Genomic DNA, 25,896 nt, shown 5'->3' with positions numbered 1-25,896 from the left:
GACAGCTGCTTAGGAACAAGCAGAGGGCAAAGGGGTGGAGCTAGTGCACTTGTTCAAGCTCCTGATGTGTTCACTTAAGCCCATTATGGGCAGAAGAATGGGGCTATTTTAGAATCATAGAATCAAATAATTTTAGAGCTGGGAGGGATCCAAAGGGTCATCTAATACAACTCCCTGCAGTGCTAGAATCGTGATGACATTTCACATTTCACAATTTTAGTTTGCATTTTGAATGTAAATTCTCACAATGAAAAATTTATTGACATCTCTTGGTGGTTCTTGCACACAACCAATATGAAATCTCCTAAGGTTGCAACCCCACTTACCTGCAGAGAGTAAGCCTCCTCAAATTCAACAAGTTTTATTTGTGAGTGGACATGGCTAGGATTGAAGTCTTACGTTGTCAATTATCAAATAATAAGCAGCATTGGAATGTGACAAAATAAGGCTGCATATCAGTTTCTAAATATTGTTAGTTATAGTAAAAATATAGTCATCTACTAAACACAGTTGCATGACAGCCACCCAATATTATTAATTACTAACTACCATTGCACATCAGTTAGTAAATGCTACCAAATACTAAAATAGCATGTGCAACATTTACCGGATATGCGCAGATGCAAATGCATATTAGCAATTAAGTAATAATATTCAAATACTGAAATCCAAACTTTTTTATATATTAAAAAAAGATTTAAGAGAATAATGATCACTGCAATCCTATCCATACTTGCCTGGAAGCAATCCCCACTGAACTCAATGGAACTTACTTCTGAGTAGACACATAATCAATTGTTCAGCAAACCACTTAAAAATTCGTTCATGTGCTTGAACCCATGGAAATGGCAAACAAAGGCACCTATGGTTAAATTCCAAGTCAGCAAATGGGTTAAGTTACCTGCATTCTCCCACTGACTATCCTATCTTGTTGATTTTAGTGAGATCTCCATTCAACTAACTTAGTCTGGATTTAAGAGAAAGATCACAGTCTCACGTATTGTACATGATTCCAAGTTGTAAGCTACAGCTTAGCTTCCATGTAGCCACATCTGCCCTTGAATTTTTAAACCATAGTAAATAGGCATGCATGATGCACATACAGGACGAGTTATACTTTAAGAGGAGACCCTTGAGCAGGCCTTTACATTCTTTAAAAATACCTTACTGTTTGCTGGTGCAGGGAAGACTCCTGTGGTCCTCCAACTCCCATCAACGCCAACCAGCACAGCCAGGTGTCAGGGATGATAGGGGTAGTAGTACACCAACATCTGAGCAGCCATAGGGTCCCCATCCTTATCCTAGGGCTTGTCCATACTTCTGCTTGTCCCTTGCCTAGACAGCACAGGTCCGGGCAGTTTTCCACTTGTCCCATGCTGTCTAGGAACAGGTCTGAGCAGTTTGCCTTTGCCTCCCTGCTTTCCCCTGGAAAGCCCACTTTTTAGCACTAAATCAGAGCAAATGGCAATCTGCGGGAAACCCAATTGCTGTTGGTTACAATGCAGTGTTAAACCATGGGTTTTCCCAAGGGAAAGCGGCAGGGCAAATGAAAGAGTGGATGAGTCCCTAGTGAATGTGTTCTGATGCATATTTCTAGGTTCCTTCCTTCCTTCCTTCCTTCCTTCCTTCCTTCCTTCCTTCCTTCCTTCCTTCCTTCCTGTCTGTTGTCAAGACTGATTTGGGTTCAATGTTGTTACAGATTTAAGGGGTGAAAGGGTAAAGGGACTCCTGACCATGAGGTCCAGTCGTGGCCGACTCTGGTTTTGCGGTGCTCATCTCACTTTATTGGCTGAGGGAGCCAGCATACAGCTTCCGGGTCATGTGGCCAGCATGACTAAGCTGTTTCTGGCCAACCAGAGCAGCGCACGGAAACACCGTTTACCTTCCCACCGGAGCGGTACCTATTTATCTACTTGCACTTGACGTGCTTTCGAACTGCTAGGTTGGCAGGAGCAGGGACCAAGCAACGGGAGCTCACCCTGCTGCGGGGATTCGAACCGCTGACCTTCTGATCGGCAAGTCCTAGGCTCTGGGACTCCCCTAAATCCTAGAAATTAATAAATTCTAGAATTCTGTTTATTTGGGATATGAAGGGAGAATGCAAGCTGAAGAGGAAGTTCTGGGCTAGCTTATGCAAAACAACCTGGCTGAGCTAGGGCCATCAAAGAACAATAGAGGGCCATTCGCAGTACAAGAGAACCCCCTCCTCCCTGCCCCGAGGTGTGAACAGAGACAGGGGTTTGAAAGGTTGCCAGGGTAACTGTGTGCTTGAGGGAGTCTGGGAACAAAGAATTTCTAGGTGGGAGGAGGAGGAGGAGGAAGAGCTGAGATTCATCTTGGGCAGGCTGGCTGAAGGCCGCCTGCGCTGCTGTGGGGTACAAGCCATGCTGTAAGATCTGGACTCCCTCCATGCTAACTAAAGGTGTAAATAGATGAACAAACCATATTCCTTAAAGCTACAACAGTCTCCGCAGTGTCTTCCATTCTCCAAATGGACACAGACCCCGTGTGTGTGCCTGGGACCCCATGGGTTCATGCCACCTCTCAACATAGAGAAGGGCAGGCACCTGACTTTTGTAACAATATCAAGAGACTTAAACATGCTTCAGTCCATTTGCTTGTTCACATTTGTATGCCAGGCTCCCCCCGACCCCCGCTGCAATTGCCTAGTTGTTGCAAGGAATCCTGATTTCTTCCCTGAAGGAAGTTATTCTGTGGTGAGGAAATGGCAGCTTTTCGGCACTTAAAATGATGAGGAAATGCATTTCTCCCCAGGGCTGGCTCAAGGTATTTTGCTCTCTAGCTGAGGAAAAAATTCACTGCACACACACCATTGTTGTAGTAAACTGGTAGGGTAGAGAGTGGGGGGAAGGAAATCAAGCAGCATATAGAGGAATGGATCTTAAAAGCTTATGTGTTACTTACTAAAGCACATCTTCCTGCTCTGCTTTTGTAAAACACTGCATTAAATATTTACGCATATCCATTTCCCCTACAAATACTACCTTTCAACAGTAAGTTGGATGATATGCAACAGAATTGTAATTCAACTGGAAAAATAAAGCATTGTTATCTTCTTTAAAAAATGTGCCTCTTTCTTTGGCTCTGCTTCTGTGCCAATTGTCTGGCATTAAAAAATGTAGCAGGTGACAGTTTCCTTTCTACTTATGTCCATGCCAGGAAAAGGCCTAACTTTCTGCAAGGCCAGCTGCTGGCACAGAAGCATGGTCTATAGAAGGGAGAGCCCTAAGCTTGAGGAAGAGTTTTCTTCTAACATATGTACTGCATTGTGAACAGTATTATTACGACCCAGTCAAGGGGTTTGACACTGCAGTCTTAAGGCTAATCCACACTTCCACTTGTCCTATGCCTGGAAAACATGGGTCAGAATGGTTTCCTTTCCTTTCCTTTCCTTTCCTTTCCTTTCCTTTCCTTTCCTTTCCTTTCCTTTCCTTTCCTTTCCTTTCCTTTCCTTTCCTTTCCTAACGTTTTTATTGGTTTTCCACTTGCCTCGTGCTCTCCAGGCACTGGCCTGAGTGGTTTTCTGTTTGCCATGCAACTTTCCCTGAGAAAACCTGTTCCTTAGCCCTGAACTGGAGCAAACATCAGTCCACTGAAAACCTGATTGATGTTTACTCCAGCTAAGAGGTAAAGAGAAGGTTTCCCAAGGGGAAAGCGGTGGGACAAGTGAAAATCTGGGTGAGCCCTTAGGCAGCAAATACTAGGATGCTAAATTCCACTCTACTGTATGGGGGAGGGACGCAGCTCAGTGGTAGACATCAGCACTGCATGAAGAAGGTTCCAAGTTCTTTGTGTATAGCACCTCCATAAGAAAACTTTTGAGAAGCACTTTCAAAGTGCTGTGCGAGATATTGCTTTGAAATGGACTTTGCAAGGCCCAGCAGTTGGGAGATAGTCCAGCCTTGCTGAACCCGTTTTCAAAGCACTATCTTGCAGTGCCTCTATCTTGCAGTTTTAGCCACCTTCATGCTTCCTGTGCAATCTGCTACAGTATATGATATTGAATGAAGGGCAGGTGGGTGTGTCTTGGCCTAAATGGGGAAGGGACTTAAAGGGCTGATTTGGTCCATGGTCCACCTGTGGCCTAAGAAGGGTGTGATTCCACCCCCCACCTAAAATTCTATTGCTATCCTTTTTATATGGCATCAGGAAAACCATCCCAGCTGTTGAACACTCCAGAAGCAGCCTCCCATGTTCCTCATTTGCTTTCACCTGGAAATGCTGTATCTGCAATACCTGAGAGCTGGACAGCTTTATTTCACGTTAAAAGGAAGTACAGGAAGCCAGATAAATGCTTCACTAAAGGAAGAAAGTTAAAAGGAGATCCCTCAGCTTCAAGCCCTACATCCTTAAATCTATCATAAATTTAACCCTGGATTTTGGGACAATTTCTTTTTCCCCTCCCTCAAGAATAGTTGAAAACCGATTGACTCAAAATATCCAGTGCCAATCCTAAATTCACTTAAATTAAGTAGAAACAACTGCCTTAAGGTTTGGGGAGAATTTCTCTCTCCACCCCAATAAAGCTGCAGAAAATGAAGACTCAATTTTCACAAAGGAACAATATTTTCAGAAAACTGGTGTAATGGGTCTTGGCCCAGTCTCCATAGAATTATCTTAGGATTCTCCTCCATTCAATTTAAACAAACAATTATATGCAGCATTTCTTTTCATTCTTGACATACCTGTTTCTCCCCACTTGGCTTTCTATAGTTCAGAAGAAGCTCCACAGCCCCCACCACTTCTTTCCTTATTGCATACAAGAGAGCATCACCCACGTAGACACTGTGGCTCAGTAGCATCTCCATAATCTCCAGGTTTTCATTCTCTATGGCTATTAAAAGGGCACTGCGTCCAAGAGGGTCCATGCAGTTAATGTTGATGTTGTAGTAGATTTCAGCCTCCTCCAAGGCATGCTTCACACTGGCATAGTCCCCCTTTTCCACAGCACTGAGGTAGGCCTTCTCCTCCAATGACAGTTCTGCTTCTGCACGCACAATCTGCAAGGGGATCCGGTCTCTGTAGGGCGAGTAGTTCACCTTTTTGTAGTACAGCTGAGCCATTGTTCATAACAACTGGGTGACCTGAATGGGGGGAGGGGGGAGAAAGAGAGCAGTTCTTTCAGATGGAGCTACAAAATTTGTTACTTATCTTGTGCAGGAACAAAGAGATCAGCATTATACTGAGTCAGACCATTGGTCCATCTAGCTCGATATCACCCACACCTACCAGCCCTACCTAAAGATGTCAGGAATTGAATATGGAACCTTCTGCATGCACATCAGATGCTTTACCACTGAACTACAACTCATCACAAAGTCCTTGGTGTGTGTGTGTGTGTGTGTGTGTGTGTGTGTGTGTCCCATACTGCACATTCACCCCCTTGATTTGCAGTGGAGAGGGAGAGGGGAGGTTCTTCGTGTATACAACTAATAATTTTGAGCCAGTGTGGTACATTGATTGAAGCAAGGGTGGCAAATCTGTGGCCCCCTAAAAATTGTTGGACCTCAAGTCCCATCAGCCCCCGACTAGCATGGCCAATGGTCAGGGATGATGAGAGATGAATTCCAACAGCATTAGAGAGTTATAGGTTTCCCTTCCCTGGGCTAGAGTTTGGGGCATCACTTGGGAAAACCCAAGTTAAAATTCCTGCTCAGCCACAAAACTAATGGGCATATGATTGGCCATAGTTGGCCATAGTAAGTCAGCACATTGGTACACATACCCCAGTGCCACCAACTTTGACTGGCAGCACTCCCCAAGATCTCAGGTAAAAGTCAAATGGAGATGCAAGGCATTGAATCTGGGACCCTCTATGTGGCTAACTACTGTGACCCACCAAACATGGCTGGACTCCAGTCTCCATCAGCCACAGCGTGGGACAAGGTTCAGGGAGAATGGGAGCCATATCCCCATGACAACATTTGGAAGTCTACAGGCTAGCCACCCCTGCTTTATGTGCAGAACATGTGCCCTGCCACTGAGCTATGGGGCCATGATATGATGAACATTATATTAACATAGACACTTATGTAACTGTTCTAGCTGTTCCAGGGACCAGATAGATGGTGATGATGATGATAATTTAATAAGTCAAAAGCAGTAGTCAAAACCAGGCTCAGTAGCTTATTGGCAGCTAGTTTTTACATGAAAACAGCCCCTCCCTACTCCCAGAGATACAATTCACTCTTGATGGAATGTCATCAAATCCCATTGCTTTTGGGTGACTGGCTCCTTTCTATTGAAAGTGCACGGTAGCAAGAAGACCCCCTGTGCTAGCCATCCCAGGATCCACAGGACTGTTGATTCTAGAGATGACTAATGTAGAGTCCTGATCCAATCTGGCTCATTATTTGCTCAGAACAATTCAAGTGAGCCCAACTTTGCAGTCAGAGTGCTGCAGATTCCTACTCCCATGTCGAGTGTAATGTGGGTAAATTGTGCATAAGCCCAGTGCCTCTTGTTTTAGAGCAGCTGGGGCGGATCCTCCTCCTGAGCAAGCCAGATACAGGTGTAAGGTGGCTAATGGGCACTAATGACTTCAAAGCTCCATGTTCTAGCACAGTCCGCCTCTAATGAGCAAACGTTTACTTTTGTTACTTTTTCCCAGAAGAACCGGATCTGACTTTTCCCCAGTGTGCTCTGTGTGACCTTGCAATCATTTTATTTGCATTCTGACACGTTTAATTATTTTTAGTGCAACCTTCTCTCTTTTCTCAATTTATAAATAAACCTGAAGATGGCTTGAGTATACAAAAAAAAAAAAAAAAAAGGAAAAGGAAAAGCTTCACTGGCTCCCCATGGTCTCCCTACCGAAATAAGCTCTTCCCTTGAGCAAAAAGCTGAAAATTGAATTTCAATTCTTAGTATCCATTAGGTCGCCTGGGGAATGAAAGGTCCCCAACCAACAAGCAAGATAGTCTGTACAATGGAAGGAAGACGGGTGGAGGGAATCATTACCTCCAGGGAGTATTGAGTTAAGTCCTTAAGTACCATAGTTATTTCCTTTAAGTTGTGGCCAAACCAAATGGACTATCATAGATCCTTCTAAACAAATCCAGCTGTGGCAAAGCAGAATTGCTCTTTGCTGGTGCCCTTGGAATAAGCTTTCTCATTTTGGTTTCCCACTAGGTGGTAAGATGAGTGTTTGCGGGAAGCAAATGACAGAGGAAAAACGGCTCTAGGGACATTGGAGTTGACACCACTCTCTCACATTCATGCCACCAATGAGATCATTGTCACCAGTCAACACCTGGCATCAGATCAGTGTTCCACGTTATCACAATCCTGCGCTGTATAAAGATAGTTGCTGCAGAGCCAGTCCAATTACTGAAGAAACAAACTGCCATTTCAGGCTGGGCATGAGATGGCCATAAGCTCTACTTTGCAGACAGTCCTCTATTTCAGGAATGTGGCTGGGGGCTCCCCTGTTTGGCCCTCAAAACACTCCCCAGGCCACACCCCTCTGTGTGCTCTGTGCTCTCCTTAAGTGCCTGACTGGAAAGTGTCACTGAACTGTGATAATGCATCTTGCTTGCCCAGATGCAAGATGCAGAGATGGGAGTGTGTCTTTCATGTGTGTGCATGTGTAGGAAACACTGACTTTCATATGACTGCAACGTATACCCAAAGGTAAGTTGCATCCATTGCCCCAGTTACCACAGGCATACACCCCTTGAGCAAGGGATGCAGGTGGCGCTGTGGGTTAAACCACAGAGCCTAGAACTTGTCGATCAGAAGGTCGGCAGTTTGAATCCCCGCGACGGGGTGAGCTCCCGTTGCTTGGTCCCTGCTCCTGCCAACCTAGCAGTTCAAAAGCACATCAAAGTGCAAGTAGATAAATAGGTACCGCTCCAGCAGGAAGGTAAACGGCATTTCTGTGCGCTGCTCTGGTTTGCCAGAAGCAGCTTAGTCATGCTGGCCATGTGACCCAGAAGCTGTACGCTGGCTCCCTTGGCCAATAAAGCGAGATGAGCTCCGCAACCCCAGAGTCGGTCACGACTGGACCTAATGGTCAGGGGTCCCTTAGGATGAAAAAAGTAAGGTTGACATATTTCAAACAGTGAAAATCTAGGCAGAAAAGTTGTTGAGCTTTTTGGGGGAAATTGCAAAAAATGCTGTTTTTAAGATATTTTGGTGGGGGAAATGGCATTGCCAATATAGCCTACCATACATCTGGATTTTCCTGGACTTTCCCCGGTTTTCTACCTAGACACTCCTGCGACTGCAGTATTCCAGATGTATCCAGGAAAATTTGGACGTATGGCAACCCTAGAAAAAGGTCCTATTGCCTTGCTCTATATCAGCATTTCCCAGACTTGGGTCTCCAGCTGTTTTGGGACTACAGTTGCCCTCAACCCTGACCACTGGTCCTGCTAGCTAGAGATGATGGGAGTTGTAGTCCAAAAACAACTGAAGTCCCAAGTTTGGGAAAGTGTGTCCTCCCTCAAAGAGGGCACGTGTTGCGGTGATACCTGGAGACTGACCTCCTGTGTTGTGGGTGGGTATACAGTGGACGCTTGGGTTGCGAACGTGATCCATCTGGGATGCACGTTCGCAACCCGCTGCGTTCGCAAGCTGCGTCTGTGCACATGCAGGTTGTGATTCAGCGCTTGCACAAAGCATGATTTAGCGCTTCTGTGCGTGCGCGACCGCTAAAACCCAGAAGTAACCCATTCTGGTAATTCCAGGTTTCGTGGTCTGCAACCCGAAAAAGCACAACCCTGGCCAGTGGGGTGCAGTCTAAATGGTTTGAGCGACCAATATATGCCTATGCACATGACCCAAAGCTTCCTCTTTTGGCTTGTGCATTGGAAAACCCGCCCACCTCTCTTTTGTGATTGACCTTGCTATGCCGTCATGTGTCGTCTGTCGTTGGGACAGGGGCACAGCAGGAATTTTCCCCACTTGGCTGATTGGCTGTTGCCATTTGGGTTTCGCCTGCCGCGTAGCAATTCATCACAACTTGTAAGGTTGCGGATAGGCACTGGTTCAGGTGATAGGGATGGGAGAATGTTCTCGCCATCCCTATGTGAAGGGCATTCCGTTAAAGGAATCCAGGGACTCAACTTGGTTTGGTCAACCCCCGAAAGGGAGTTGTGCCTGTGCCTGAGTCCAGGAGAGCATCTGGGGGGGGGGGCATAGTCCATTCCTGGGCTTTCCGCCTACCTCAGGTATTCACCCTTGGCTGACCTATGATAGAGCTCTGGGTCAGCGCTACCTGCAAGAATGCAGGGAGCTATCCGAACCAGAGCCTATGCAACCACACACTTTCTCTAATCAATAAAGTTGTGGCCTAAATTCTGCCAAAAACCAAAACTAAGATTTGAGTCAAATGTGTCTTTATTTAGGGGGGAGGTCTCTGGGTCTGAACACGCAAACTCTTCTCAATATTAAGGAGCCCTGTAATAGACAGGCTGCCTGGTCCAACCCTGTTAACAGATGGAATGGGAAATGAAACTGAACTAAAGCAACAGATTCTCTCCATGAAGCACAATAACTAAACTGTATAGTGTTGCAGAACACACACACACACACACACACACACACACACACACACACTCTTCCTGCAAGAGATACTCGATATAATAACTTCATTCATTCATTTCATTAATTTATACACCACTTGATTGTAAAAACAAGCAAACAAACCTCAAAGCAGTTTACAAAAAGATGAAATTATAATTAACAACCCTGCTTTTTAAAGATACAAAAATTGAAATGCTGAAACAGATTAAAATTACCACAATCATAAAAGGATATCATGTGGAAGTTCAACTCGAATGCCGCTGGAGATACATGAACCTCCCAAAGTCTGAACTCAAAGGGGTGAGCTTTCGTTCTCACAAAAATCTCAACAACTTTGTGCCATCTCCGCCCATTTTCTTAAATTTGAGTCCCCCAAATTAGGGGGCATCTTATACACAGAAAGGTACAGTACTTGCTATAGGTTCATAGGAGGCAGATGCAGCCTTCCCCCTGAGGCAGTCATCAGTAAATCTCAACCACAGGGCAGACAATATCAAAGGGCATATTGACCCAGGTGGCACAGCAAAAAAGACAAGCCTCATGCAAGTAAAAGCCCAGTGCCTCACACACACACCAGGGGCAGATTTAGGACTGCGTGAGCACGCACTGGGTGCAGTCCAATAAGTGAGGCACTGAGCTTTGGGAAGGAGGTATGAGGCTCTGATAGGGTAGAGTCCTCCCATTTCCTTCCCAAAGCCTAGTTAGCACTTTCCCATGCTGCTTTGGGAAGGCAGCATGAGGGGTGGGATGGGGCAAATTGTGGGCTCGGACAGGACGCCATAGTACCCAAGTCTGCCACTGCACACTCACATACATGTGGCCTGGCCCAATTGATCTAGAAGGGCAAATGCTTTCTGGCCAAACAGTGGTGGTGGTAACTGATGGCTTTAAATAATAGTCAGACAAATCTATGGAGCAAGGTAGGTCTAGCAGTAAGAAGACAGAGCCTCCAGATAGCGTATCTCTGAATGTCAGATGTTAAACACATTCAGGTGAACTTCCCTGACTGGCCACTTCTGTAGATAATCAATGCCTATGATCTGATTTGATGGGGCTCTTTTCTCCTTAAATCCACAAAAGCATCACTGCTTACATTCTTGCTTAACTAGAAGCACTTGAGGAGTCTCACTGAATCAGAAGGGGCACAATTTATCCAATGAATTTCTTTGCTGTGAATTATTCATTCATCTCTGCAAAATAGCCTGCGGCTGCTCTCTCTCGCCTGCGAGTAGCTGATGCTAGGTGGAAACAGTCACATGCAATGTCCAAGATACTCTCACATTAAGGAACTTATGCAAGCTGCTCGTTGACTCTTACGTATCTGATCAGAAATGGCTGCTCTAGACTAGACAATGAGGGATTTGCAGACAGACATTTTAATCTAATTTCAGCCTTCATCTAAAATATTCGTGTAAGGAGTAAGCATCTTACACAATGCTGTAGATACAGACTCTGGGTCATACTCCTAATTCTTTTAACTTAAATGAACACCATCATGTTGAAAGGAGAATAATGATGAACTTGATCTGTGGATGTCATTTGACTATTGGAAATTAAGAGGCATCATTCCCCTCTTCATCATTACCCTAAAATTCATGCAACCAAAGTGGCTTAAAACTATTCAAATTGTCAAACAAATAAATCCAGAAAGAAAAATGGTACTCAGAAGCTTTACAATAAAGGGGGGCAGGAACCAACAGTGAAAAGATCCATAGTGTAAGATTATCTCAATTTCTTTCCGTTGTATGCCCAGCGGATGCATTCTCCTTGCTGAATTTAATTGGGTTGCATCTACATATTTTATAGGTTGCATTTCTGAGTTTCTTAAAATATATGCACTCTGGCCCACATCTCCATGTTAATGCCAGCATGCATTTATACCATCCAGGGCTTCAACCCACAGTGGGCTCAGAATTTGAAACATGCCATGCTTTCTTTCATCTGTTCTGCGTCTTCCAACATTTAGCTCCATCAGATGTCCACAAGTTCCAGTGTCATGAAAGAGGGAGAAAAAACACCTTCTCCAGAGGGAGAAAAAACACCTTCTCCAGGCCATGCACAATCTTACAAACTTCTATTATGTTACCTCTCACTTGTATTTTCTCTAAACAAAAACAAAAAAATTCAAATGCTGCTACTTTCTTCATAGGGGAGTCACTCCACCCTCTTGATCATTTTTAAAAAGCTTTTTAAAAGATCTTAAGAATCTTCTTAAAAATAAAAAAGAACTGTGTAACCAGAGCTTATATGTTGATTTTATTTAGGATATATTAAGCCAAATAAATACAAAGGTGTTAAAGACCGTTAGGAGCAAGTGCTACCCCCCCCCAACACTTGCTGCAAATTATTCTATGGACTCTCTCACTTGTTGTAATTATGCTTTTAAAACCCTTTCCCCTGCAATTGCTATCTTCCTGCAAGCCACCTTTGATGCTTCTAGTATAAATCTTGAAAAGGAAATTTCAAGAAAGAAATAAACCCAAATTATGCAGCTTATGAAATTGCCTTGATTGTAGTAGTACATATTGAACCACAGCCTAGTGAATTTTTACACAGAATGTGGTTATCTTATTTATTTCAAGAAACGGATCATTCTGGGGTTTTTTACAGTAGCATCCTGTGTGGTAGGGAGGAGGCAAAGAACTGCCCTCCAGACACTGGCATTGCTGCAGCTTTCTTGGATTGGGCTGAGGCAAAGCAGGGAGGTGGTAAAGTCTGGAATGCACAAGCACACCAGCAGAGCCAATCCAGCACTCCAAGCTGATGTGCCTGTGCACCCCAACCTCACAAATGTCCTCCCCTGCTCCAGCCCAGTCCAGGTAAGCTGCAGCAATGCCAGTTGCAGGAGGCCTCATAGCTCCATCCCACAAGACACATCAGCCAATGTGGAAAAGATTCATTGAAGGATGAAAGCTTGAAAAACTCTTATGTAAAGCATAGGTGGGAGAGTGTATATTGGGATCTATTGGTAGGTTCCTGGGTGATTTGCAATAGAGCTACAAAGTTTCCCTACTTTAGTAGTTAAAGAATAGTATGTTAATTTGGTTTATTTTCTGGGGTGGTTGACCTTTTGCTAATCATTTCTCTCTCTTGGATTCAGTGTTCCTCATTTGTAAAGTAAGAGTATTAATGGCATGCCTTTGTTCAGCTCTGCTGCTTAATTTTAGAGCTGTGCTTTAGGACTCTTGATCCGTAGTAATTCAGATGTAGATTTGCACTTCTATATGCAAGTTCTCAGTGTGTGGCTCATGGGGTGCAAGTGGAAATTGACTCCTCTGCAAGACATCAATTGAATCTGTGCCAACCCCCTGCAGCCACTATTTTTCACCTTGCCATGGTTAGTGAACCTCATTGCTTACTTTAAAGCATTAAGATTTTGCTCTGATTATTAGATTTTTATACAAAGAACCATGGGCGTAGCCAAGGGAGGGAGCAGGGAGGGGCAGCTCCCCCCCCAAAAAATAAAAATAAAAATACATAGCTAACTAAGAGTCTGTGCCCCCCCCACCCTCAAGAAAAGGCCTATAGCCCCCTTACAAAAGGCCTGCCCCTCTAACAAACATCCTGGCTACACCCATGGAAAGAACATAAGACGAGTTTGCTGAAGCAAGACTCAAGCAAAGTACCCTCCTCTCCTGCAGTTTCCAGCAGCTGGTATTCAGAAGCATTAATGAATCCAATGGCAGAGGCAGAGCATAGCCATCGTGGCTGGTAGCCATCAATAGCCTCATCCTCCATGAATGTGTCCAATCCTCTTTTAAAGCCATCCAAATTTGTGTCCATCACTGCTTCCTGTGGGTGTGAGCTCTGTGTTTTAGCTACATACTGTGTGAAGAACTGTCAGGGACTGGGCAGAGGAGGAATGGTGGAGACCGTCTCCCCAGCCTGACCCTTCCAGGGAAGAGGAAGAGGAAGACACAGTATAGATTGGCAACAGGGGTTTGAGGGAGGTGGCAGCTTAGAGGCAGAGGAGGGGGAAAGTTGGGAAATCATGGGAGAGCCAGAGCAGCTGGCTGAAGCATTGTCATTAGAAAGCATTCCAGACCCTCCATCTCCCAGAACCCGGCGAGCCTCAAAAGTAGGGGAGCAAAGAGCTCAAAGACCGAGGGCACATAGCAGCACCCGTAGAGGAGATAATGAGAATGAGGAATGAGGAAGTAGGAGAGACGAGGGGTGGAGATTCACTTGGGACAATGCCATTATCCAAGAAGCTGGGTTCTATAGCTTCTCTCTGTAAAGTTTGAAATAAAGGACTGTAAGAAATTTATCCTTGCCTTTACACTTTCCTGGTCAACCAGCCGGGAGCTGCTGACAGCACCCTGACAAGGACCTTCTTTTATCTTAACAGTATTCAGCTTCATTCAACATTCGCAAGTTCTAGAGTTATGAGAGAGTACTTCTCCATCCACTTTCTGTGTGTCAGCCATAATTTTATAAATTTATAGCATGTCACCTCTTAATCGCCTTTTCTCTAAAGCAAAATAACCTCAATGCTGCAACCTTTCCTCATAGGAGAGTCTCTCCATCCTTTTAATCGGTTTGGTTGCCTTTTTCTGGATCTTTTCCAACTGCACAATATCCTTATTGAAGTGAGGCAACCAGAACTACACACACTATTCCAAAAGCGGAAGTCCACAAGCAGAATCCAAGCACGAGCACTCTGTCCACTGCCTCCAACAATGCAGTGAAGGCAGAACATATACTTCCCCTCCTTCCTCCAAAATATGTCATGATATAACAGAAAAGCAATACATTTCTAAAAGGTATTTAGATTTAAAAAAAAACAACAACCTCACAGCTAATAGCTTCACAGTTGCCCAACAATATCCTTCAACTACCAAAAGCTGGGGTGGACAAGAGTGTCTTTAAATTCTACCCTTAGCACAAATAATGAGGGAGATGCACCTCACAAAGACGGGCCTTCCATAATCAGGGGTCATGATACCCCACTGCTGAAGATGCTTCTATATCAGAGGTTGCCAAGCTTGTGGGGCCTGTGGGCACATTTTGAATTTTGAGAAAGTGCTGTGGGTGCTAGTCATACTTTTAAAATGAGGCTGCATTTTAAATTGTATTTTAAATTGGTGTTTTTTCTATTATGTTTTTATTGTAATTTTACTGGTGTTAGCTGCCCTGAGCCCGGGTCTGGCTAGGGAGGGGGCATATAAATATTATTATTATTATTATTATTATTATTATTATTATTATTATTATTATTATTATTATTATCTCTCCCTATCTCACAAAGCACACATTATATACATGCTGCCACCCCCCTCTCTCTCACACACACTTCTCCATCCAGCACACAAAGGAGCCAACTACTAGGGGTTGAGATCCCCTTACACCCAATAAAATATTTGAGGGGGCCACTCCCCCCCCCAAGTTGATGGCCATTATCATTCAAATGATGTATAGGTGCTGCATGTTGGGATCAATTATGCAGGGCAGGACTTACCTCCCCCTCCGCCACCGCCAAAAATAATGATAATTCAAGATTGCACCCCAGCACACAGAACACACATATTGACAGACCACACATTCATACATACCCCCCATCTTTTGCACAAACACACCTTCTACACAAATAGCTCCCCTTCCTGCCATGCACTGCAAGGACCCATTGCTGCTCCAGCAACTATTCTGCACTGCTCTGCCATTTTTTAAAAAATAAATAAAGCATTGAAGCTAGCCATCCCAGTGCACATCGGCAATATGATGTCTACGAGCACCAGCAAAGGCCTTCGCTGGCACCAGGCTGGTGATCCCTGTTCTATATGATCACTTAATGAATTGAAACAACTACACATTTTGGGAGTTTGGTCTTCATGTTGACCACACGGAAGGGGTGCAAAAAACGTGTGCCATGGGGCATCGCATCATTAGCTGCAGCATAGAAGACAGAAACATTGCAATATAGTCAGCCAATATATTCTGGAGCACAAACCAGTTTGCAGAAGTGTCAAATCTGTGGCAGCCCAAGATGCATGCATGAAAGCCCCCTAGCCTGAACAACAATGCCAAAACATTTCCCATCACTGATATTACTGGTGAACAGAACAGAGACATTGAAACAGATTCCTGTGTCGCTGTGCGATTCCTTATCAAATTCTGCAGCAAAGCCAATTTTATCTTGTTCATTGATTCCTTTCGGCTGATGACTGATAGCTGGTGGAGCCCATCAGCCCTAACGCTTCTTGATAACATACAAGAAACATCTTTATAATGTGTTTTGATTCAGAAATGCATTGCTCATACATGATGAAAGCCATCTGCCTCACCAAAGGAAAGTCAGAATCTGATACACAAGAGCCTCCCCCCTCCTACCCCCTGCCAACTCCCCTTGCCTACTGGGACATTGAGTGAGCAGCCAAGCTGAAGTAAACAGGCTGGAGCAGACATCAAAATGTAGCATCTGCCAGTTCACAAATAGCATGTTGAGCGGTTTGCTATTTCAGTAAATGCACTTGGTAAGATGCTGGCAGAACTGGGTGTCTATCTTTAAGGACTGCCACTATGTCTTTTAGCAGTGGAAAATCCACCCCTTCTCCTGATAGTAAACCTTGGCTGATACCACCCAGAGTTAGGACTAAGGGCAAACCAGCTAAGCTGGTACCAAATGTATCAGTCTGCTTTCCTTTGGGCCACATTGATGTGGCCGAGAGGGGGGCCTTGTCATCTGGGCAGCCCAGGACATCCAAACACACTGCCCCATTGTCTCTCGAGACAGATGTATGCCAACAAACCTATTGAAATTAATAGTTTCGTTCATTTCAGGGCTTATCAACACTTTCATTTGTGTCATGATTTCTAGGCACAGATCTGTGATTTGTAGACATGGGTCTGAGAAAGGTTTTTTGGGAAAACCCACTGTTTACTGCTGAATTGGAACAAACATCAATCATGTTTTCTGAGAATTGACATTTGTTCCAATTCCATGCAAAACAATGAGTTTTCTTCAGGAAAGCTTCGGGACACAAAAAAACCCTGCCTACAGAGCAAAACTCAGTTCAATACCACCCTCTGTTTTTAATCAGCTGCTCTAGGAATAGAGGAAGTTGCCATGGTTCAACCAGTTCAGTACTGTCTATACTGACTGCCAGCAGTTATCCAGAGTTCCAGGCGGCGGACTTGTCCATCACTACTAGGAGACACTGGGGGTCGAACTTGGTAGATGCTCTACCACTGAGCTATGGTCCTTCCTCAAACATAGAAATATGTCAATCTGCCTTATACTGAATCAGATCACTAGTCCATGTAGCTCAGCGTTGTCCACACTCACTGGCAGCAGCCCTCCAGGATCTTATGCTGTGGTCTTCTCTCCTAGCCTTACCTACAGATGCTGGGGATTGAACCTGGAACGTTATGCATGCAAAGGATGCACTTTCCCACTGAGAGACAGTCCATTCCCTGATGTCAGCCTCCATTTGTCCACTATTTCATTATAATTATCTTTGTTTCATAACACAGTCATACATTTTATTACATTCAGCTCTTCTCATTACTTCCTGATTATGTCCAGTTTGTTGAGGTTGTTGGTATTTTTCCATGCCTTAGCATTCATTCGTCTTGCTACTGTTAAAAAATGTAATAACTGTTCCCTATAATGGTATGGCACTCTTCCATCAACCTAATTTAATAGACAAGCTGAAGGAAACTCTAATGGAAACCATATCTGAAGCCACATCTAAGATAAAAGAGTATCCTATAAATCCAGATTTCATAGCAAATATTTATGTATTTATATTCTAGCTCAGTGCTTCCCAAGTGGGCAGTACTGCCCGCTGCAGAGTGGTGGGATTGCCTACTAAGAGCCAAGGGGCTGGCAGGGGGTGCTGGGGGTATACATGGCTATTAGACTTTGAAAAGCTGATATCACTGGATAAGGTTCACCAACTTTGTTGAATTAATTAAACTAAATAGGTTTGACTGAATTTTAAATAAATGTGCATTTAATTGTTACTGTTTGCAATTTTATTGCGTTATTATCTTCCTTAGTGGGTTGTGCAAACCACTATTCTGAATACTGGGGATATGTTTATGGAACCAAAGGGGGTGTGGATCCAAAATGTTTGGGAACCACTGCTCTTAAGTGAATTGATGAAAATAGAATTACATGAATTTTAGTGAATTATAGTCATATTAATGGGTTTGCTTCCTTTTTTAATCCTTCATTTCTGGTTTTTAAGCTTTCAAATGTATTTTTGTAAGTTACTGGAAGGGTTTATAGTTTTTGAAATATTTGAATTTTAAAAACTGTAAGAAAGAAGAAGCACTGTCACAATCATTTTGTCATGTCCTCAAGGAGCCAACTATGGTATATTTTCCTGTCCCAACTATATTTTTCTGTCCCCCTCCCAGATGACATTTTGTTGCTACAAATGTGCAGTATCCATTTAAATATCCACTCCCATCATTTAAATATCCATTCCCATCATCACTATCTCCGACTGAGCCTAATGGGCACCCAACAACATTTGGGAGACCACAATCAGCCCTCTTTGTTTTTTAGATATGAATTTTTTTGGATACAAAACTCTCCAGTAGTGGCTGGTATCATGCCCTGGCACATGCTCTAAACTTTAGCCATATGATCCAACGGTGGCTGATGTCCATTAGAAGAAGAAGAAGAAGAGTTTGGATTTGATATCCCGCCTTTCACTCCCCTTCAGGAGTCTCAAAGCGGCTAACATTCTCCTTTCCCTTCCTCCCCCACAACAAACACTCTGTGAGGTGAGTGGGGCTGAGAGACTTCAGAGAAGTGTGACTGGCCCAAGGTCACCCAGCAGCTGCATGTGGAGGAGCGGAGACGCGAACCCGGTTTCCAGATTACGTGACTACCGCTCTTAACCACTACACCACACTGGCTGATAGGGTAAGCAGCAGAAAGGTCCAAAGTCAATGGAACCAGAGCCAATGACAGGTAGAGTCAACTAATTCTAGTTTTGCCCCCATCCTCCTCTTGGCTGCATTCTATGATTACCATACAGTGGTACCTCGGGTTAAGTACTTAATTCGTTCCGGAGGTCCATTCTTAACCTAAAACTGTTCTTAACCTGAAGCACCACTTTACCTAATGGGGCCTCCTCCTGCCACCGCACCGCCGAAGCACAATTTCTGTTCTCATCCTGAAGCAAAGTTCTTAACCTGAAGCACTATTTCTGGGTTAGCGGAGTCTGTAACTTGAAGTGTATGTAACCTGAAGCGTATGTAACCCGAGGTACCACTGTACTGAGATTCAGGAGGAGGAAGCTGTCAGATTGTGCCAGCTCCTGGATTGGTTGTTGGAAGAAGCAGTTATCACTGGTAAATATTCTGATATTTTAATACCTGATGTAAATAACAGTACACTAACCCTGTGTTACCAGCAAAGATTAATTGTCACCTTCTGCAAGAAAGAAGGGGTTCTGCACCAGCAATATAATCTCTCTCCAAAAGTAAAGCCATGATTGAGGAAGCACACAAGACAACCAGGCAGTCATTTCTCACTAAGTTCATGCCCTTCAACTTCAAACTGGGCATTGTAAATAAACAGCAAACAGAAAGGAATTTATAGGAACTAAACAATGGTACCTTGCTGTTGCTAATGAACAATGGACTTGGCTCCAGAAGCAGGAGCTGGAGCTTGGCCAGTAGACTGCATTTTCTGCAGTTTAGGACATAGGCTGGGATTCTTTCTAGCAGAGGTGGTCTCAAGGCTTATATACTGTTTGGGCTGTATAAGCTGCATCTGGTGTTTGGTTGGCACATCCATTCCCATTAAAGTGAAAAACTACTTCAGACTTGGCAGGCATCCCACATAAATAACTTCTAAGACCAGCCAGTGCTCCCTATTTCAGGTGCCAGCATGGGATTGGCAGAAGCCTATCTTAAACTCCCACATGGTGCCATCTCAACATATTACATATGGAATACTAAAAGAGAAAGACAGAACCATTCAAAGGTCCCAGGCCCATAGGATTTCTAGAAATGAAAGGAGTATTGCTGCATACCACCTAAGCCTCCTCAAATTCACAATGGTCTTCTGCAGTTTGGTGGTGCAAGTTTTTATCTTCCAGAAATGAATCATGAACAGTCTTGTGAGTTGTCAGATCAATTCATTCATTCGTTTTCTTTCCTGCCTTTCCTACTGAAAGAACCTAGGACAGCAAGCACATCAGTAATGTAATAACATTGACATTTGCCTCTTTCCTTTTCCAATCTGTGTTATCAAAGCATGTGTGCACTGACAAACTTCGGACAAAAAATACAGTCTTCATGCAACTGCATTTTGTAAGAAAAACCCTGGGGACTACGGTAATTTGATCAGTAGAGTGTTTGGTATGTGGTGGGCGGGGCTTGTGTGTTTTGCTCTAGAATCAGTCCCTCCCTCAGTCTGTGTTCTGTTAAGAATGTCAGTTAAGAGGAACCAACTGCCTCTTCTTGCCTCAGACTTGCCCTATGTGGTTGTATTTAGTTTCTATAGTTTTCTTTATTATTAAAGCTTAGTTTAGATTTACATGAGCCACTTATTTTTCTCAAAGAAGGAGAAACTCTGCTGAGGAAAGGTGTGGAATGTCCTAAACTTGGGTGAGTGAGGGGATATTCCCAGTCTGACAGGAGGATTGATTTTGTTAATCATCCACCTGCACAACACATTTGCTATTGCATAAAAAATTATTCATTCATTGATTAAATTTGAATACCACTGTTCATCCATAGATCTCAGGGCAGTTCACAGCATAAAAATACAAGACAGAAACACAAAATGTATAATAAAAACAAGAGCAAGAAGAAAACAAACCCATAACTCCATTTTCCCTTAAACCTTTTTAAAAAAATGTTTCAGCCTAGCTGAAGAGGAGCATTTCACCTGACTCAGGTGAGCTTCAAGTGAAGGCATCAGGTGAGCTTCCCTTGGGAGAGCATTTCACAAATGGGGAGCCACTGCAGAAAAGGCCCGTTGTCATGTTGCCACCCTCCGGACCTCTTGTGGAAGAGGCACATAAAGAAGGGCCTCATGTGATGGTCGCAGGGTCTGGTCAGTTCATATGGGGACAGGATGTCCTTTGAAAAAAATGAATTGTCCATGCAATCCTGCACATTAGCAAACACTGCACAAAAAGAATATTGCTGCAATCATGCATACAACAACAAATGGCCATATGCATTGGTAAGATTGTACAAAAATGATTTTCATGCAATGTTGCATATAACTGCATCAAGTTTGCTTATTTTTTTGGCAGTGTTTACATAACAAATGCAGGTGTACACAATGATAAGGGGCCGAATTGAATAGAGTAAATTATATTGTGTACATGTACACAATGGGGAAAATGGAATTCCTAATGCATCATATCTAAGTCAGACATACGGTAAGTCCAGCTAATTCTGAACCTTAAAATCCAGGGAGAAATTTGAATGAGAACATTTCAGAAGCATCACTGTTATTTAGAATGCAGCAAATGCCTATACATAACAGTGCTCCCATCATGAAACCCCTTGCAAGCTCACATCCACCATGGCATTGTATTTTTGAAAATGATTGATGTTGTGATTGGCACAACCAATATTTATCCTAGACCCAAGTCAGACAACCTTTACAGATTCTCACGTGAACAGGTTTCCACAAAATGATAGCCTTGGTTGCTCCAAGTGGACAACTTAGATTTCCCTGCTGCTCTTTCTTTAAAAAACACAAGAAAGAATCAAGCCTCCAGTGATCACCATTTGTCTTTAACTAACAGTATCAAAGCCATAGTGAGCTCTTGCTTTAAAAAACACAAAAAACAACAACATAAAACAAGCCCAAAATGCATCACCACAATTCAAATGGAAATGCAGATAAAAGCTTAAATCAGAAAGTTATGAGGTTTTGAAGGTTCACAGAAAGGTATAAAGAAAGGGAAATCACAGAGCTATGTAGAATAATAAAATGCTGATCTCAAGACTTGAGGATGGGAATTTTGCAATCAAAATAAATGCCACACAAGAGATGCATCAGCCAAGAGATGGAGAAAGGCCTGCATTTAATAATGCTGCTTATACACAAGAAAATGGGTAAGGTGTGGGATTTGCTTCTTATTAATACCCTACTAAAGACCCCAAATAATATCGCTGCTTGTCCAACACAATAACATGTTTGTAAGGGGAAAAGAAACAGGAGATTCCACTATGCTTTGCAACAAGAATAATATCTGACATCACACATTCATATGGCACCCTCTGTCTAATCATTCAGGAAAACAAAATGCAAACATAGGACTTAAGTCCTCATAACAGTCCTTCACCTATAGATTCCAACACATTGTATCAAAGTGATGGGAGAAAATGAGAGAGGAAATAAGATCTCAGATGCTTTTTTCTGAAAACACAGATGAAATAATGCTCCAGGAAAATCTCCAGCATGAACTCTGCTGGGATAAAGAGGAGCACCCTGGAACAATATACCTGGCACTGCACTGCTGTATTCTTCTGCAACTCCCATTCATTTCAGTATGGCAGCCTTTACCTTCAGTCTAAATGTGGCTGAAGACCACCAGGTTGATGAAGGGCTGCAATGAGCAGTGAAAAAGACTATCCTAGTGAACTGTCTCTGGTGACTCCAGCATCCACATCATTCTTTAAACCCTTGGACAAACACTTTGCCCATAATGCAAAGATAGGGTATCTATGGCTCTCCAGATGGAGAAGGGCCATAGCTCTGTGACAGAGGATGCATTTTGCATGCAAAAAATCTATAAATTAACCCATCCCTACTACAAACCTCAGAGCCTAGGACTTGCCGATCAGAAGGTCAGCGGTTCGAATCCCCATGACGGGGTGAGCTCTCGTTGCTCGGTCCCTGCTCCTGCCAACCTAGCAGTTCAAAAGCATGTCAAATTGCAAGTAGATAAATAGGTACCACTCCGGCGGGAAGGTAAACGGCGTTTCCGTGCACTGGTTTGCCAGAAGCGGCTTAGTCATGCTGGCCACATGACCCTGAAGCTGTACGCCGGCTCCCTCAGCGAGATGAGCGCCGCAACCCCAGAGTCGGTCACGACTTGACCCAATGGTCAGGGGTCCCTTTACCTTTACTACAAACCTCAAACGCTGATCTAGGAGTAGGCATCAATGAACACAGTGGCTCTAGCTTTCAAGGAAACATGCATAAAGTTGTGTTGTTAGTCTTGGGATCTTGCTCAGTGCATGTGTACAGAGACAACCACTAATTAGCACAATTCTAATCATGTTGCTGCAGTGATTGCAGAACCATATTGTGGGGTGAGGTGAAAAGAAAAAGAAACAGCCTTGTGAACTGCCACCATTCTCTGCAGAACCATCTTGCAGGGAGTGAAGAAGACACAGCAGCAGCTTCTTCTAAACAAACAGATTGTCTTCTCCAGTTTATTGTGATTTTAAAATAAAATTATGCTTATTCTAATAATCTTGTGCAAACTGCTTTGTGAGATACCTGAAAAGCAGTATATAAATACCTTTAATAATACTAATGCTAATATCTGTTCAGAAGTAAGTCCTGCCAGGATCAACAGGGCTTACTCCTAGATAAGTGGGTATAAGATTGCATTTTAATTTAGTACCTTTCCCTTTGTCTCATAGAAGTCACAAGCCTCTTGTATGCAAGATATGCATGATTATGCAAGATCAGAGATTCCGAAATAATGATTCAGAAAAACTCTATTTAGCACAAACCAAAAAAACTGTTACTAGAGCCAACTGGTACACAAATTTATTGAAAAGCATTATGAATCACAAAGGGAGAAACTTGATTAAAATCATTGATTTAAAGTGGTCTTTCCCCCATGGTGAATTCAATCAATGATTTAAATGAGATGCTCTGAAAACATGTTGAAGGATTAGGTTATAAATCCCTAAAATAAATCACCTTCAGTTAAATAAATTTTCACAGCCTTACCTTCCTTCCTTCCCCCTCTTAACAAAGGCAGTTTAGCTCATTGTTAACAAGACTGTTGTCCTGTACACAAATAGGGCTTTGCAGTTTCTCCACTTTATAACATCCAGCAAATATTTGAAAGCACTATGCTTGTTCAAAACTCTTCGTATCTAAATCCCTGCACCCGCTAACTTGCTGATTCTGTTTTCAATGGCACTTGTGTATTCTTAAGGGTGCTAAGGATCACACGGGTACTTACCATTACCCACCTCTCCCTGTTAAAACTTTTAAGTATTACTGGACCCAAGACTGGTGGGGCAGAATGCAGGATGCCCAAAAAGTAGGCGGAGCCAGAGCCAGGGGGAGCCAACTGGTTCTGGTTTTATCCCCATCCTCCTGCCTGCTGAGTTCAATAATTGCAGCACTGAGACTAATAAGGAAGACCAGTGCTATTTTTCTGGGGGAACACGGGTACGCATACCCCTAAACATTTTGTAAATCTAAGTTTGGCCTCATTGAGGGGCAGTATTTCAATATGAGTAGGTAAATGAGAGTACCCCTAAACATTTTTTTTAAGAAGAAAAGAAAGCACTGAGGAAGCTGACAGGCAGAACCACCTGCTAGCCTGCTTTCAAGGAAGAAGGCAGGCAGGTGGAGCCTGGTGGAGAACAGGCTGTGGATGCTGGGGCAGTGCCCCATTCACTCTCATGGACCAGCCCCCACTGCGTGCTGCTCTCCCCTTTTCACTTCAAGCCTAACTGCAGTAAGGGACAGAGAAGTTTTGAGTGAGTGAACCCAAAAATGTTCCCAAATGCTCCCTAACACTGAGTTTCAGGTACCTGGTCAAAATTGTTTTGTAACAAGAAGTCTTTCCATCCTTAATGCTTTTCAGATATTTTACTTTCCTTTTTTGGATTTTAATTTCTTAAGGTTTTGAGTTGTGGGGGCTAAATTGACGTTTTACATTTTTACATTTTATATAGTGTGTTTTATGTTGGTAAGCTGGTTTGAGACCTACACGATATAAAAATGTAAAACATCAATTTAAGCCCTCAAAACCTCAAGAAATTAAAATCTTTTTTAAAAAAAAAAACTCAGCAGGAATGGTGCCTATCTAACTTCTTACATCTGAAGGCAGCCCTCTATAGGGATTTATTTTTTAATGCTTGATGTCTCCCTGTGTTTGTTGTTGTTGTTGTTGTTGGAAGCTACCCAGAGTGGCTGGGGCAACCCGGTCAGATGGGTGGGGTACAAATTATCATCATCATCATCATCATCATTTTATTTGTATACCCTTCATTTGTAGATCTCAGTTCACAGGATAAAAAATAAAAGACAAAAACACAAAATACACAATAAAAACAAGAACGAAAACAAAGCAAAACAATACCCCCTAGAGTATTGCCTGCACTTGGCTACAAAAAGCCAAGCAAGTAAGTGCCACCAAAGTGTTCCTGGGGAGATTATTCCACAACTAGGGTGTCACCATAAAAAAGCCCCACATCCAGCTATGATCCACCACACCTTGGAAAGAGACACCACCTGGAACAGTCCCACATGGGATACTGCCCCATACCAAGTTGGACCACTAGCCCAGTTTGGTTGGCACTGGTTGGCAGTTGCTCTCCTGAGTTTCAAATGCAGATGTCAGGGATGAAACCTGGGATCTTCTGCATGCAAGGGAGGTGCTGTATCCCTGAAATACAACCCCACCCTCTGACACAGATATTAAAGAATTATTACAGGACTAACTACAGTTTTTAAATGTGAGAAACTGCCCTTTATTATAGGGAAGAAGGAAAAAATTGAGAACTAGGCAATAGCCTAAGCCCAAATAAGCTTAAGTTCCAATGCACGCCTGCTCAAGGTGTTCATTATTGCACTACTTGCACACCATTTCTTTGCTCTGGTATCTGCTTTTCCCAATAAATGTAAGCCAGAAATGAGCCTTCTACTCATCAACATTTATTGTATATCAAATAAACAGTGAGCATTGAATCTGGGAAGGATAAATGTGCCTAATTATCTTAAAGAGACATTGGTGGGGGAGGGAGAGCAGGGAGAAGTTGTGTTCTTTGCATAGTTTTGATGCTTGTCTTTCCCTTTGCATGCTTGTAAGGTCTTGCCCAGATGGTGAATGAAACCACATGTGCTAATGTCACCAGCAGCAGGCAGGTTCAGTCTCAAATATAATTCAGAATTTAGCAGGGAGAAGTCATGGAGACAAGATAAAGTGCCATATAAATGCAACTAATGCCTTTCCTCTTGAAACCTCATCCTCTTTCATGAAATACTCACCTAGGTGATCCCACCCCATCCTTGTCCGCTGCATCAGGCAGTGGACAGGATGCCATGACAATGCAGCGCAGGCAGTAATATTTGCCTACCCATTACAATGAGGACATGTGAGAGCTATTGACAATTTTTGCATGTACTACTGAAATAATAGTCTAATATTCACTAAGCTATTTCAG

The 25,896-nt window shown here is 43.3% G+C and overlaps 1 protein-coding gene across 7 annotated transcripts in view; it reads right to left on the bottom strand.

The window, feature by feature from the left end:
- TRPC5 (transient receptor potential cation channel subfamily C member 5) overlaps nt 1-25,896 on the bottom strand; it is a 182,996-nt gene that overhangs the window by 133,485 nt on the left and 23,615 nt on the right. For all 7 annotated transcript variants that reach the window (XM_081179302.1, XM_081179303.1, XM_081179305.1 and 4 more), the window contains one exon: nt 4,707-5,105. In XM_081179302.1, the coding sequence (XP_081035428.1) occupies nt 4,707-5,084 (378 nt within the window). In that variant the 5' untranslated portion in view covers nt 5,085-5,105. The remainder of the gene's footprint in view (nt 1-4,706; nt 5,106-25,896) is intronic.

The sequence above is a fragment of the Podarcis bocagei genome, assembly GCF_964188305.1.
Source record: "Podarcis bocagei genome assembly, chromosome: Z".
In the NCBI taxonomy this organism is placed as follows: Eukaryota; Metazoa; Chordata; class Lepidosauria; order Squamata; family Lacertidae; genus Podarcis; species Podarcis bocagei.
The sequence above is the reverse complement of the archived record's forward strand: the minus strand, read 5'-3'. Positions and strand labels throughout refer to the sequence as shown.